Genomic DNA, 15,623 nt, shown 5'->3' on the forward strand with positions numbered 1-15,623 from the left:
CTAGGATCCTTAGGATTCTTTAGGGACTTACTAGCTTCAGGTCAAAGTTGGCCTCCCCCCCCGCCACCCCCCCCCACACTTAAAGTTGAACTCAGACATGAGCCTTCTTTCGTTTTTAAAAGGAGGCAGGCCTCTTTTTTTATTTTTAATTTTTAAAATCCTCTCAGTCTTAACCGTGATGGAAGAGAACTATCTTAACAGTGAAGACAGTTTTCCTTTGTTTAAGTTGAGCTGTGATGCAGATTGCATCCTTGCAGTACAGTAGTAGGACTAAATGGGCCTTTGCTCTGCCAGTTTGCCATGTCATTGTAGAAATTTCACTTGACCTTTTTAGTTCCCAGTTTCCTCAGCTGTAAAAGGAGCAGTTTGAACTACACTCCAGAGACCCATCTCTCAAGGTCAGTTTCCCTCAGCCTTCTTAGAAGGTTTGTTTTTAACTGAAACCATTAGCTATTATAGACAACTTTTCCTACTGCCCAAATTTATAAATTCTAGATTTTATGAGGGAATTTATCTTCATCTTTTTGAGAGCTACCTAGGGGGGAAAAGATTGTATTATGTAGCAAGGCCTACAGAGGTTAAGTTACTCATTCATTAAATCACTTTAAAAAATAAACATTTGTGGAATGGCTTATGGAAGAAGCATTTCATTTGAGTATTGAAATAAGAAAAGGATTTGAACATAAAGAAATATGGAAGAAGAGCTTTCCAGAAGAGAAAGGTCCATATGAAGAAAATCCCATGGCTAGAAATGGCCAAGAGCACTGAAGAGTACATTGTTTCTGGAACAAATGATGGAAGGGGCATCTGAGAAGTTGGTTCATTGCAAAAAATAGAGACCCTCAAAATGCTGGACTGAAGAATTGAACTTAGGAGACTTTAAATGAAAGCCAAGAACAGTTCTTACTGTGCTTCTTTAAATGTATTGCCTGATACATAGTAGACATTCAATAAATAACGGTTGAATGAGAGAATTAAACATTTTTGCAAAAGGGAATGAAATGAAGATCCCCATTTAAGGGGATTTTTACCTGTGAACCATGTTAACAACTAGAAGACCTAGTCTGATTGCATTTACATAGGCAAGGAACAAGTGGGGCAGGAGCTTGGCTGTGGGCGCCCTCTATCTTGGGCATTAGAAGAGGGAGGAGCCAAAAGGTGGCTGATGTTGATTCTGAGTAACTGTGAGAGTCGTTCCTGCCAGGTTTTAAGTCCTATTCGTACTCTGTGTGCACTCTCCTCTTCCTTCTCACATTTGAATTTAGGGATCTGGTCAGTTTCAACACCTTGCATGAACAGATCCGCATTAAATATCTACTGGATGAGTTAGTGCTTGGTAGCAAATCTGATTTTGTCTTTAGTTTTTGAGTACTGGTAGTGATGATGATAATAGAATTATTGAGCTACTTCCCCTCTGGACAGAAATTCAAGTACCTTTAGGCCCATTTATGGATAGTTCTCTTCTTCTGAGTATTATTCCATTGTTAGAAGCTCTGATAGGAAACATAGGTTGATGTTGACTTGGTTATCTCAGTTATCAGGTTTAATCATTTAATAGAGTAATCATAGATATGAATCATTATTACATAATATTAATGATTGTATGCAGGGTAAATTTAAAAATATGAAATTTCCAAACACATATGTATATCATTTTCCACTCAACTTGTCTGGATCCTCTTCAAGGCTGTTAATGTACAAGACGTTGTCCCAGATACCCTCTCATAGACAAAAATGAATAAAGCAGTCTGTACTTTCAGGAGCTCGTAGGACATTAGAGTAAGCTACGCGGACTGTGTCAGGTGCCGTGAAAAATCCAAAGTCTTTTTTAGAAGAAAAAGCGGTTATGAACAGAGGCCTGTGAGCACTCAGTCTTGGTAGAGAAGTGGTAGCTGGGGCCTTGAAGAGTGGAACTCCTGCAGGTTGATCTAGGGAAGGATGCTTCAGATGGAAACGAGCAAGCATCATAAAGCTTTGAGTGTGCAGAGGTGGAACATAGAGCTGCAGCAGTGGGCAAGAGATGTGCTGCGCAAGGCTCAAAATCCTCGGTCAGTTGGGCACGTTCTTCTCTCCTAACAGTAGATTCTAAAGCAAAGAAATGCTGTGGTCAGTCTGAGGTTTGGGCAAATCAACTAGGTGGCAAAGGAGGGTTTGTGAGCAGTTGTGGTAGGGAGGAAGTTCCTTGTCAGTCAAGCGATCCTAATTATTTGGGGGGAAAGGAGTGGCACCTCAAGGAGGGACTGCAGGAGAATAAAGGTTGTCCTGGGTGGTGGTGGGTTACATGGAAGATAGCCCCTAGACAGAGAGTATATGACATCTGCCAACCAAATTTCATAGGAGATTTGGGTAGGGAGAAAGATTTTAAAAGGTGGTTATGAATTTTAAATTGAGCATCTCAGAGGATAGAAATAAGCCCCAATGTGGGGCTTAAACTCACCACAAGATCAAGAATAACATGCTCTACCAACTAGGCTAGCCAGTCACCCCAGCAAAATATATATATTTTTTATTTATTTTAAAGATTTTTATTTATTTATTTGACAGAGAGAAATCACAAGTAGACAGAGAGGCAGGCAGAGAGAGAGAGAGGGAAGCAGGCTCCCCGCTGAGCAGAGAGCCCGATGCGGGACTCGATCCCAGGACCCTGAGATCATGACCCGAGCCGAAGGCAGTGGCTTAACCCACTGAGCCACCCAGGCGCCCCAGCAAAATATTTTTTAAGAGGAAGATGAATTCAGTGTGAACATGCTGATTTTGATTTCGAGTTCACGCAGATCATCCTGGAGAGGTGTTCGGCAAGTTGAGACTAGCCTATAGCATCATTTTATTTTCATCCCACAAATTGTCCCCACCCACCCCCAAATACACAATATGTTATATGCATGGCAGTTCAGGAGACAAGGCCAAGTTGAAATGTGTAGTTCTGATGTTGTGCTAATACATAGTTTTGTCTAAAATGATGTTTCTAGGGGCGCCTGGGTGGCTCAGTGGGTTAGAGCCTCTGCCTTCAGCTCAGGTAATGGTCCCAGGGTCCTGGGATCGAGCCCCACATCAGGCTCTCTGCTCAGTGGGGAGCCTGCTTCCTCCTCTCTTTCTGCCTGCTTCTCTGCCTACTTGTAATATCTGTCAAATAAATAAATAAAATCTTAATAAATAAATAAAATGATGTTTCTAGACATAATAAATGACCCACATGTGGGCAAACTCCCATTTCCCCCCATCCTATTTTAAGGTAACGCATGTGAAAAAATGATGCAAGGTGTTTAACCCTGTATACATTTTCTTATAAGACTTATTATGCTCTTACAAAAAATAAAACTTAGGTGACTTCAGTGCTTTTGAACACTTAAGACTCTTGCTCTTTTGTTCGTGCCATGTCATAAGGTCAAATAATGTGACAAGCTTGGTCCTTGACAACGGAGTTTCATTTTATCGCAGGTCCTGTTCTTTCTCCCAAGAAGGTGTGTTTTTGCTTTCAAAGTGCTATATGACAAACTTAGCCTTTCAAGTTATTCTCCCTTATCTCAAACTTTCATCTCCAGTCCTTCTAAAAATTATTACTACCTGCAGGCAGGTGAAATGTTACAGATACGTACAGTCTTTATGGATATTAGCACCGGAAGGATTGCAGTAGAGCTCAAAATTCAACCAAGATTTTACAAAATGCTTTACATTTCAGAAGGCCAACTAAGCTAAGTTACATTATTTAACTTCTGTAAAAGTTACCTATGTTTACACTTCAGTAAAATACCTTCTTAGGCTTTACTTCTGTAAATATTCTGTTACCTAGATGATTCCAGTGATCCTTTCTACAGCTGTGGTGGGGTGGGTACTGTGTCCTCCCCTCCCCCTCCTTCCATTTTGCCCATGAGGAAGTAGACTCAGAGCTTGTGTCCAGGAGCAGGGGCTAGAATTTGTCTGGGTTACCTGACTTCAAATCATTTTTTTTTAAATGACAAAATATTTTGTCCTGTGGTCAAATTGGAATGGCTTATGTGCCAGTGGAAATGCCAAACATTATATTCCTTCTTAGAGTTTCACTTGAGGCTGTTGTTGTATGGCCTTCTAAAATTTCTGAGTTGGCCGAATGTAAACCTCCCTTCGTCAGATTAGTCTGTTTCTCAGTCTTAAGACCATGTTCTTGAAGTGATCTGTGGCCTTTCTGTGCACACATGCACGTGTGTGTGTAGGTAGTAGGTGGATATCTATACCTCAAGGGCTGTCGGAAAACACATCTGCCTTTGGGTCAGCTCATGGTCCTACTTTCTGGCTTTTCCTTGGGTGACCCTTTATGCCAGGAAGGGAGACCTGTCAACCTGCTTAAAATACTGAATTTCACCAATGGCCTTTTGTGGATTTTAGGGAAAGCTGATCCTCTGATTCCCTTTTTCTTCTTCTTCTTCTTCTTCTTCTCTTTTCTTTTTTTTTTTTTAAGCTAGTCTCTAAAAGAAACAAGGTAGTAGACTACCCCAGCTTTAGCAAAATAGACCCCACGGTTGCAGAGAACCGCAGGCTTTCCTTGAGCTTTTCGTATGTTTCTTGTGCAAATAATACCCAAGTGATTTCAAAGGTTGCCAAGACTGAAGAACCATCCCGTCTGTAATCTCTTTCTGGGGACTCCATTTGGCCGAGTGTGATGCTACGCACACGGCTTTATGAGCTCTGCGATGCCGCGTCAGTGGGGCTTCTTGAGGACCCGGCCCTAAGTATTCCGCATCTTTTATTTCATGTTTCTTTCGCCGAAGGGGGAGATTGGGACAGGCCTCTTCCCTCTCCACTGCATATGTGCCTGGAGAATGAACCAGTTCGTCTGTGAGGTCATCTGCTAACTCTGAGGTTCTTAGCGCTTCTCTTTGATGTATGTGTCCTACGACTCACAGTTGTCGACGATTTACGAAGCCACACAGATTTCCAGTCTCTAGTCCCGGGAAGTCTCTGCCCTCTAAGGTTTCGGTTTCATGCATTTATTCATTCAGCAGACGTTGATTGACTGAAGTCTTACTCTTCACAGCTGACGTTGGGTCACAGGCCCTGAGAACACACACAGTCCTCTTAGCAAGAGAGAGAAGCTTATAAATGCATGACTGTGTGGTACCTTCAACCCTTCCTAGAGGTCAGGTGGCAGGTTGGACATGGGCTGTGGGTCAGCACAAAGGGACCTGTGAGTCACGCCAGTCCTCTGCCTGCTTGCATTCTTCTCTTTTTCTAAGTACCTTCTTTCTTTTTCACGTACCCCTGCCACAACCTGGTGATGAGGAGGACAAGGATAAATGTTGAATGTGGTCGTGGATCTACTTCCAATCCCTCTGATGTCACCTGGGCAGTGTTCCAAGCTTCCATGAGAGAGGGGAGTGTAAATGAATAATACCTCCACTTTGAATCAACACACAGACACGAGATCACACCAGGGTCTCCTCTCCGTGATCTGTGGGGTGGGAAAATGGTGGAAAAGGGAGCTGGTTGGTAGGACACTTAGACTTTAGTAAAGAAACTTGATTGCTCTGAAAGCCTTGCCTTCCAAGGCTATTTGACACGGGCCCTGTTTCTGCTGTAGCTGAGTTGCTGAAGCCTGAAGGTTTAATCCTCAATACTGATAAGAACAAAAAGAATGTGACTTATCTCTCCAATCTCTGCAGAGATGGAAGGAAAAACCATTTCTGGGAACGTGATTACATGTTATTTGACAGCTTTTCAGTTTGCCCATTAATTGAGGTGTTTGAATAAGTAAACTTGGCGTGGGGGGGGCTCAAGTATCATTTACTTTATAAATGTGATAGTTCCTTTTTGAAGTGATTCTACTTTTACCCCTTTCCTCTGCCATTCATAGAGTTTAAATATTTGCCAGTGCAGATGTTTGATTTTTATCTTAGCTCTCTCTTTAACTTTATTCTCATGGGTGGTTAAGTGGAAGATAAGGGGGTTCTTGTTTAATTCTTTTCAACTGGTGTTGCTCAAATATTTGGAGAGCGGACCCTTCCCAGAAAGAATGAGCGGGAACCTGGTTGGTTGGAAATGACGTGATCTCTCCCTCTCCTGGTAGACCAGCCACTGTTAGGTTGTTTCTAGGACCAGGGGGTCTGCTAGAGGTGAGCATTTCTCCGTGTTCAGGCCTTCTTTGAAAGGCTTCTACAGCTACCGGTCAAGGTTACTGTCCTTTCTATGCTTCCTAGAGCACAGAAAGTTCCCAGAATGGAACTTGGTAGTTGAGCAGCCCTGGTGGCAAGGACCAGCCTTGTGTTGTAAACTATATCGGAGTCTCACGGCATTTGTTCCACACCAGCTTCTGATCTCATACCAGATTCTGCTTCCAGAAGAAATAGTGGGATTCTTTTTTTAACCTTTTGCACCTGTCTTTGCATTTTAGGCATGATTAAGAACAAGCAAACAAGTCAGAAATATTCCCCTGTCCCATTAGCTGTCATCCTAGTGGCTTTGTTAATGAACTCCACTAGCAGTTTAAGCCTTGCTCTTCTGAGAGATCCTCAGGGATTTGCTTTTTAAATTATTGCTTCAAAAATGTATCCATGAACAATACCACATTTCACCATCACCCTGGGAATCCACACTGTGGGTGTGGTTTTTGTGTGCTAAGTGATAAATTGGGCAGGCTTCATTGGAAATGTTGAGGAAAACCCAAGGTTCTGAGTGATTTGCCTGGCAAATCATCTTCCATAGGAAATTTAAACAAAGACCAAAAAAGAGATTCAGGAAGTAAGCCCCAACTGGTGTATGTGTCTCTCTCCTTTATGTCTTTTTCTTTCTAAACTGGGACTCCGCTGAAAAGTTGATTTACACTGTGAATCGCGGCTGAATGAAATCCAATTGGAACTCACTCGAACACTGTTTTGATGTAAGATTCAAAGCTTCTGCAAATTTATTTTATCTTCTACATTTGCTGATCTCCTGCTTGTAAATCCTGTTGAAGGAGAATAAAAATGACTGCAGCCTGATGGGAATTAAATGTCTGAAGTTCAAAGCAGTTTGCACATCAGAGCAAACGTCAATCAAATGAACATCTTGCAAGCCAGGCAGGGAGTGAATTTCTCCATGGGGAAGAGATCAAAGTGGGAGTCACAGTTCTGTTTTCTCCCTCGGGATGCAGTTTCGATCAGTTGTTCATGAAAGTAAATCCAGAAGGAAGTTTTTTTTCTCCCCCCCCAAATTTACGGGCATAGGAAAGATAGAGTTATTTGAAACTGAATTTCAGGCACTGGTTTTATCTTATGAAAATAAGTACAGAAAGCGGTCCTAATCCAATATCTCCTTTTTTAAGAGAAGGGTCTATAGGAGATTTAGATAAGATCATTCTCTTCTTATAATTTCTTTTAAAAGCACATATATAAAGATAAGTTGAATTGCCCTGCTCATTTTATATGACAGTCTATGATTTTACCAGTGCTTGACCTTTTCCGTAAACCTGGAATTACATAAATGTGACTGGCAGCTAATATACTTCTCAATGAAAAAAATCTTTTAGGTAACTCCTAAGGGTGACTGACTTTTTTTTTTTTTTTTTAAGTTTTATTTATTTATTTGACAGACAGAGATCTCAAGTAGTCAGAGAGGCAGGCAGAGAGAAGAAGGGAAGCAGGTTCTCTGCTGAGCAGAAAGCCCGATGAGGGACTCGATTCCAGGACCCTGAGATTATGACCTGAGCTGAAGGTGAAGACTTTAACCCACTGAGCCCCGCAGGCGCCCGGACTGACATGTTTTTATAAAGTATTATAAGCATGAACTTTACATTTCTCTGAGTCCCCAAATTGGGCTGAATAGTAGGTTTCTTTTTTTATAAATAGTATTTTGGAGAAGCATATGCACATATAATGCATTCTCGTCTTAGGCAAGGCAACCTTGCCTTCTCTGGGGCTTCGAGGGGCCTCGTGTCACAGGGACAGCTAAGCAAGTATTTCTCATAGAGTCCAGTAGGAATCTGGAGACCAGAAGAGAAGCAGACATTAGTGAGTGTGGATGAGTGGAAGGTGGAGTGATAACAAGGGGGTTTTTCCTCTTGTGGTTACATCTAGCTGACTCACCCGCTTGGGACACACGACTCTCCTGTATCTCCAAGCCCCCAGTCAACACCTGCTTCCTTACCTGACTGGCACAACCGTGCTTAGGCAGCAACAGAAGCAGAGGGAGGTTTCTTTGTAGACATTGTGTGTTAACCCAGCTGGGGGGGTGCATGCTCCCCATGGCTGAGGTTTAGCATCTCTGGAGGAACTCAAGACCACTGAGATTATTTTGAGACTGTTCCCACTTACAGAATACCATCTGGCAGGAAGCAGGAGAAAGGAGAGGAGGTGACGGGTCTCCTAACGTGGGGGCTTGATAGGAGTAAGTTCATTTAAAACCACCAGCATCCACCACAAGTGTATTACTCAGACGAAGATTAAGTCAGATTTCGGGATGAGGTGACAATCTGTTCATCATTCACTCATAAATTTTGAAACCCACCCCCCTCCCACACACATACACCCATGTCCTTGAGCCAGCGAGACAGAGGTCAGCTTGCCCTCTGGCTAAGGTTCTCCTGGAAGGTGGGTATTTCATTCTAAAACATCAGGATTGTCCTCTGGATTCCTTGAGAAGAAAAAATTTCATGTATTTTTATTTGGGGATCAAGTTTGAGCTCTGGAAGCTGGTGTGTTTGTACCACCTCAGTTGGGGCTCTCCTGAGTGGTGTTTCGGTGTTATGCCTCGCCTGCCGTTCCAGTAAAACCTGAGCTGTGGCCATTGTCTGTTAGGTTCTGCGTGCTGTACTCATTGCCCCATGTGAGAGGTTTCAGAATTTGGTGCATATTTTTGTTTCTTGGTATTGTCTTATTTCTGTTATCTTTGCTGTACATAAACCGTTTTTACAAGCTTCTGAGGTTATCCGTATGCCGGGGTCTTTCAGCGGAGAGCTTTGGTACCAGGAAGAGGAGAAAGTGGTGTGAGCCGGTACCCTGTCTGCAAGCTCTCTCCTCTGTGCTGCGAATGCACGTGTGCACTCATGTACTCTCCTGTCCCCCGGTTCCCCTCGGATTTCAGTGCTGAATGGGAGGGGAACTTCAGGCTTTTCTAGAATGAAATAATACAAAGTTTATTCTCTTAATGGCCAATTCCATAGCTATGCCACTAGTGAACATTTAAGTTATCAACCATCAGTACAGAATACCTGCCTTTAATACCTTCTTCCTCCACATACTGGCCTTTGTCCATAGAGCTCTTTCTCTGTAGCTGTGCGTCGTGAAGGCTTATGTTTAGCTACTATCATTTTCTTCTTCTTCTTCTTTTTTTTTTTTTTTTTAAGATTTTTATTTGAGGGAGAGAGAGTGAGAGAGAAAGAACATGAGAACAAGGGAGGGGAGAGGCAGAGGGAAAAGCAGACTCCCCACTGAGCAGAGAGCCCAACATGGGGCTCAATCCCAGGGCCCTGGAATTCTGACCTGAGCTGAAGGCAGACGCTTAACTGACTGAGCCACCCAGGGCCCCCAGCGGCTGTCATTTTCTGTTAACTGAAAAGCAATGATTTCCCCTATGCCCTGCAATCTTTCAGAGCACTCTTTTCCTCTGAGATAATTAAATTCTACTTCAGCTATCTTAGATAATGTTTAATGATAATTCGTTGATTTATTGAGATACATTGTATTCATTATGAACAAGAGCTGGAATATATGTTCACATCTTGGTTCTGTTTGCTTCTCAGCTGTGAGCCTTGGGCTTCTTTATTTAGCATTTCTGTGCTTCAGTTTCCAGGCATTCAAATGGTGGTAATAATAGTACTTTTCTCATGCTTTGTGAAGATTAGATGAGGTAATCTATGCAAAGCACTTGGAACGTATGATGAGCACTTACTAGCTGGTAACTGTTACTAACACATCCAGTACTAGTTCTTACTATCTGTTAAATGCCAACTGTGTACCAGGCTCTTCATAGCCATTTTCTGATTGAATTCTTAACACAACCTTATGAAATAGGTATACTATCGCCATTTTATGGATGAGAAAAACAGAGGCTTAGAAATCCTAAATTATGTATAAGAGGTATACAGCAAACTGCAGTCCAGGTTCGTGTACCTCTCACTCCTGACTGTGACTTAATCGCATTCTGCCCCACTGGCAGTGCTTTGGTCATCATTTGACAGAGCACGTGCACAAACAGGGAGAGGAAGAAGCAGGTCCCCCAGCCCAGCAGGGAGCCCAATACGGGGCTGGATCCCAGGACCCTGGGATCATGACATGAGCCAAAGGCAGATGCTTAACCAGCAGAGCCACCTGGCAGCCCTCATTATAATTCATATTAAATTTTTGTTAACTGGTATTTTGTTACTATAAATAGAATCTAAAACCATACATCACCTGTTATGACACTGTCTTAAACCTGATTACAAAACAATGCTCAGCCAGTTGAGTGTCTGACCTTGATTTTGGCTGAGGTCATGATCGCAGGGTCATGGGATCAAGTCCCATGTTGGGTTCCATGCTGGGCATGGAAACTGTTTGGGATTCTCTCACTCTTCCCTGGCTTATGGGTACACGTATGTGCTGTCTCTCTGTAAAACAAAAAAGTTTTTTTGTAAAAATAAATATTAAAAACATATACAAGTGTGGGATTCAGACACAGAATGGCACTAGCATGTTGGAGGAGGAAGGGCTCAGCATGGGCTGGAACTGACAAGTTTCAGGGAGGAGGAGAAGGAAAGCTGGGCTTTGCTGAGTGCACTGGACACTGGAAAACATCATAGTTGGGATCCAACAGTTAATGGACCAATCTGGTTAGAACTGTAGGAGATAGTGGGAAGAGAAGGTTGGGTGAATTATTGGTGACAAATACTACATTGTGAAACCTTTTTATAACTCACATGTTTACTGAGCACTTTTGTTAATGAATCACTTCTGTGTTTTATTGTTAGAAAAATATTTTTGTTAATGTTCTTCAAGATGATCTTTCCAGTACAGAGAGGAAAGCAACCTGTAAAAATAGTTTCCTCTCTGTGATTCCCCAGAAGCAGCTTTTCATTTAACAAAGACCTGGGGAATCTATTTGAGTTTAGCACCAGGCTGCAGACTTCACCAGGAATGGGCTGATGGTCTGCGTCCTGGCCCTGGAGACTCCATCCAGGGAGACAGGGCTTCTCACCAAACTTACACTACTCCTGGAAGAAACTGTCAATAACTCTTGAGTTGCTCCTTCCTTATGTGTCACTTAAGTTAAGCAGTGTGGTGTGTGGCTCATCCTTGGCTGGGATGTTGGGTGATGGGTTCAAGCCTCTATTCATGGTGTCACTTTTCTCAGCTGGGAAGTGGATTGGTCTAAAACGGGTTTGTGGGATGCCTGGCTGGCTCATTCAGAAGATCCCATCACTCTTGATCTCAGGGTCATGAGTTCGAGCCCTATGTTGTGTGTAGAGATGACTAAAATAAATAAAACCTCTACAAAAATAAAAGGGGTTTGTAATTTGTGCAGCACAGTCCAGACGTAAGTTGCAGGCATACCTACAAATTACTCTGTTCTCTTGATTCAAATTGGAAGACCTTCTGACTTTGAGAGTACTGTTTTTGAAGCATACTTTAATGTACCCATGTTTATACAGAAAACCACTCTACTGCTTTATTTCTAAAGGAATAATACAAGGCAGGATTGATAAGTTTCTTTTTTCTAAGCCTACCAAAGTCCGTTTCCTGGGCCTTACCTCAGATTCATCCAATCAGACCCTTCTAAGGGGTATAGCTCAGTGGTAGAGCATTTGACTGCAATCAGACCCTTCTAGGGTAGATCCTAGGAATCTGCATTCCAGCGTGCATCCCACATGGTTCTGATACCAGAGACTTTCGGGAATTAGGAACCACACATGTGAGTTCTGGTCCTCTTTTGCTTGGACCTCCGGAACTTTCCAGGTAGAGGCCAGAACAGGGCTAAGCATTGGCACCATGGAGCCTCATAGAACATCAGTGAATAGGAATGCTTGGTTTGACGAAAACAGTGTATATATACATAGTGGTGCCTGCCCTCAAGGAGATCTTATCTGTTCATATAGCGATAAGAATCTACCCATGAAAAATACTCAAATGGAGCCATAAATTAAAAATCATGACACATGCTTTGAGAGAAGATGGAGGCATTTGATACAGAATGAGAAATCATCCACAGTCAGGATAGGGCGTTTCTGGGAGAGTAAGAAGTGAATAGAGAGATCTGAAGGCTGACTGGAAAAATAAGAGAAACATACAGAATTGGACTTGTCCAATATGTTAACCACTCTTTCGCTGTGATTTACAGTTAAGATAAAATTATACAGAATAGAAAATTTGGTAGGTTCACTGAAATTGAACACTTTTAAAAATTTAATGTCTGAGCTCCATTAGCTCCATTTTAAATGCTCAGTAGCCACATGTAGCTACCATATTAGACAATGCAAAAGTAATCCATTTTTTATCATTTCAGAGAATTCTCTTGGACTGCTCTGATCTGGGCCAGGGGTGGAGAAACAAGTCTGGCACTCTGCGGATTTTTGGAGGATTAACAATGGCGGGGTTTTTGCAGTTGGGGTAGGGAATGGATAGCCAGCCTACAAAGCCTGAATATTCTATGGTCCTTTCATTTAAGAAGCACATGAGGGAGTAGGTTTAACGTGGCTGTCTAGAGCAAGGAGAGCAGGTGAGCTCCTTGTATAGTGCCACTCTTGAGACACAGATTTCAAAGGCAGCAAGAGAGGGATAGTGAGATCACCTTGCTTTGCCCCCATGCACACAGGCAGCTGCTGATGTATGAATTTATTCTTTTCTCTCTATCTGTGGTTTTTGAGGCATCGGTCTCTTGTCTAGACAAATTGGAGCAGGTCCAAGGAAGGGCAACCACGTTGGTGAAGCAACTGTGTCCTTGGAGGTACAGTTGACAATGTTGATGGAATTCTGTCCTGGGTTGGAGGCTGAACTAAAGTTCTCTTAAAATCCAGTTACCTCTTCCTTTGAGATGATATGTATTCCAAACAAAGCTGTTTAACTTTCGTTTTAGAACCCAGTGCACCATATAATGATCTAGTCCCCTTGCTTATGCAATCAGTTCAACGTTGTAATTCTTACGTATTATGAGATGTGATCAACAGACCATCAAAGTTCATGTGAATATTCCAGTGGATCTTGACTTTTAGGACTGTTTCTTCCAGGTGATAAAGCTTCTCTACCTGTGTAAATGGAGTTTCAGCAAGGCTACTTTTTAGCTGAGGTGTACGTTTTAACACAAATTTTTAAAAACCCTAATTTCAGGTTGAGTTAATTTCGTGGAGGAACTCTTAGAGATTTCAGGAATCTTATCAGCAAATGAAATTCCTAATGGGCTATTTAGAAATTTAAGATTTTTGGCTTTTGTTACTTCTAGATTAAGTTCACATAAAAAGTCTGGTAAGAAAAGAAGTACTCATAGGGAATACATAAGGTTGAGATGGTACATTTTCCTCTGATTTTTTTGTAGCTTATTGTTTGCTCTAGCAAATGAGTCACTGATTACACTAGTATTTCTTTATCAGCAACTAGTCTTAAAAGTACTTGCATTGTTCTAGCTCTAGTCCTCGCCATTGTACTACCATTGGAAATCAAAAAGACCTTGACCTTATTTATATTGCAATCCAGGATGTGCAAACTCTGTGTTCTACACCACGAGAGGAACTTTTTTGTCTTTTTTTTTTTTTTAATTTCTTCTTTAGATTAGAAAGTTGAGGCTCAGAAAAATTGGAGTTTGTCTAGAGTCACATGTTTAATAGTGATAGAGCAGGGAATCAAGTCTAGATGTTTCCTACTCCACAAACATTTTTTTTCCTTCACTACTCACAATTTTTGTTCCTTTTCACGGTTTTCAGATAAGATAAAGACTTGTTTCATATATACCATCAGAGCTTAAGCCTGAATTTTGTCAAACCTGTTTTCTGTATGATTTTACCTGACTCAGATTCATTATAGTGAGAATTGGATCAAAGAATGGTTATTTTTTTTAATCTCCTTAGAACTGAACTTGATTTCTAAAGCCTTGTAGAACACATATTTTTTCCCATACTGTTCTGAAGTGATTTTTTTCAACTTTTAAAATCTAAATCATAATTTAATGTTTATGAGCTTCCCTCAGATGTAATATGAATTACCTTGTTTTTTTTTTAATTCAGTAACCACTAAATAAATATTGCTAATTCTCTTCTGTTGTTTCAGATTTGATGGGAACTTTAATACCAATGTATCTAGAACAATTAGTTGCGATCGACTTTCTACCACTGTTAATAGCCGGGCCTTCAATCCAGGACGAGATTTAAATTCAGGTCAGTAATCTCTTGGTTTATAAAGGTGAACTGTAGGTCCACCAAATTCAGGTTGAATAAATGTATTGCTTTAGACATTTTCCTTTAAGATTTGAAGAGAAAATATCATCCATAAAATTGGATATTTCTGGAAAGTTGACACTCAAAAGAGGGAAAGGAAAAAGAAAAGAGCTGACCTGTATTGGGCATTTATTATATAGTGTACATATGGCTAGATTCTTCATTATCTCATTCGTTAGGGGTTTTACATTTGTTATTTCAAAGATTATTTTGGAGACCCAGTTATCTTTGCAGTAAAAAGTATTGAATTTATATTCCCTACTTGTAATTTTCAGTTTGTTTTGGTGTTTCGGGAAAAAGGATAAGGGAGCATTTCTACTAATAAACAGTGCCATGATGCTATATATTGAAGTTGAACTTTGTTCTCACTTTTGTTAAAACTTAGTAGTAATAACTACTAGAGCACCTGAATATAGAGTTCCAAAGGGACGTCATATCTCTGCTTTCTTGTCCTGGTGTTCCAGTTTATATTTCTCACCCTTTTTGTCTTGTTATGTGCATTTGTCGGTTGATGAGCTTCAGAACCAAGGTTTCCCCTTTTAGGAGCTGGAAATACCTTTAGAGATCAGCTACCAGTTTCAGTCCTTAAATTGTACCAAGGAAAAATCTGAAACTCAGAAGGATCCTAAGGTTCTTATTACTGAGGAGATAAAGGGTTATCTTAAACACAAAGGACTGTATTTCTCAAATTCCAGGTCTCTTGCAGACATGTAAAACCCTAGAGAAGCTGAGGAACAGAATATTTACTTTTAGAGGCCCGTCAGTCATGGTCAGTGGAGAGAATTGTAACCTTTGGGAGTTGTATACACAAACCAGGTAACAGGTCTGGAAAGAAGGAACTGTAAGCTTTGTCGCTTAAGGATATTAAAACTCTAGCTGCTGGCTAAGTGGTCAACCTAAATATGTCAGGTACATATTGTATAGACCAATACATAATGGATTCTTTTTTTTTTTTTTTTAATTGTTTGAAGAATCTGGAGACCATCTGGAGCAGGTGGGATTAACTATGAGAAGTTCAATGAAAATATTTTTCATAAATAAGAGAGCATGGAAGGACATGGAATGGGCAGAGGAAATGAATTATGGAAGGTTGCATAGTTGACACAGAACACAGGCCAGAACTTGAATTTTCTAGTTCCCCAATTCAGTGTTTACCTTTCCCTCAGTTACGCTCAGTGACACAAGACATGTTGGGTCTGAAGACTTCAGCTTGAAATAGCAATTTTTAAAAATGATTTATTTGTGTACGGGGTTGGAGGGGCAGAGGAGAGAATCC

At 41.2% G+C, this 15,623-nt stretch overlaps 1 protein-coding gene across 1 annotated transcript in view; it reads left to right on the forward strand.

Moving 5' to 3' along the window:
* The window catches only part of CACHD1 (cache domain containing 1), a 206,981-nt gene that overhangs the window by 116,814 nt on the left and 74,544 nt on the right, over nt 1-15,623 (forward strand). The window contains exon 4 of the mRNA XM_044238376.1: nt 14,181-14,287. Within this exon, the coding sequence (XP_044094311.1) occupies nt 14,181-14,287 (107 nt within the window). The remainder of the gene's footprint in view (nt 1-14,180; nt 14,288-15,623) is intronic.

Source organism: Neovison vison, chromosome 2 (genome assembly GCF_020171115.1).
Source record: "Neovison vison isolate M4711 chromosome 2, ASM_NN_V1, whole genome shotgun sequence".
Lineage (NCBI taxonomy): Eukaryota > Metazoa > Chordata > Mammalia > Carnivora > Mustelidae > Neogale > Neogale vison.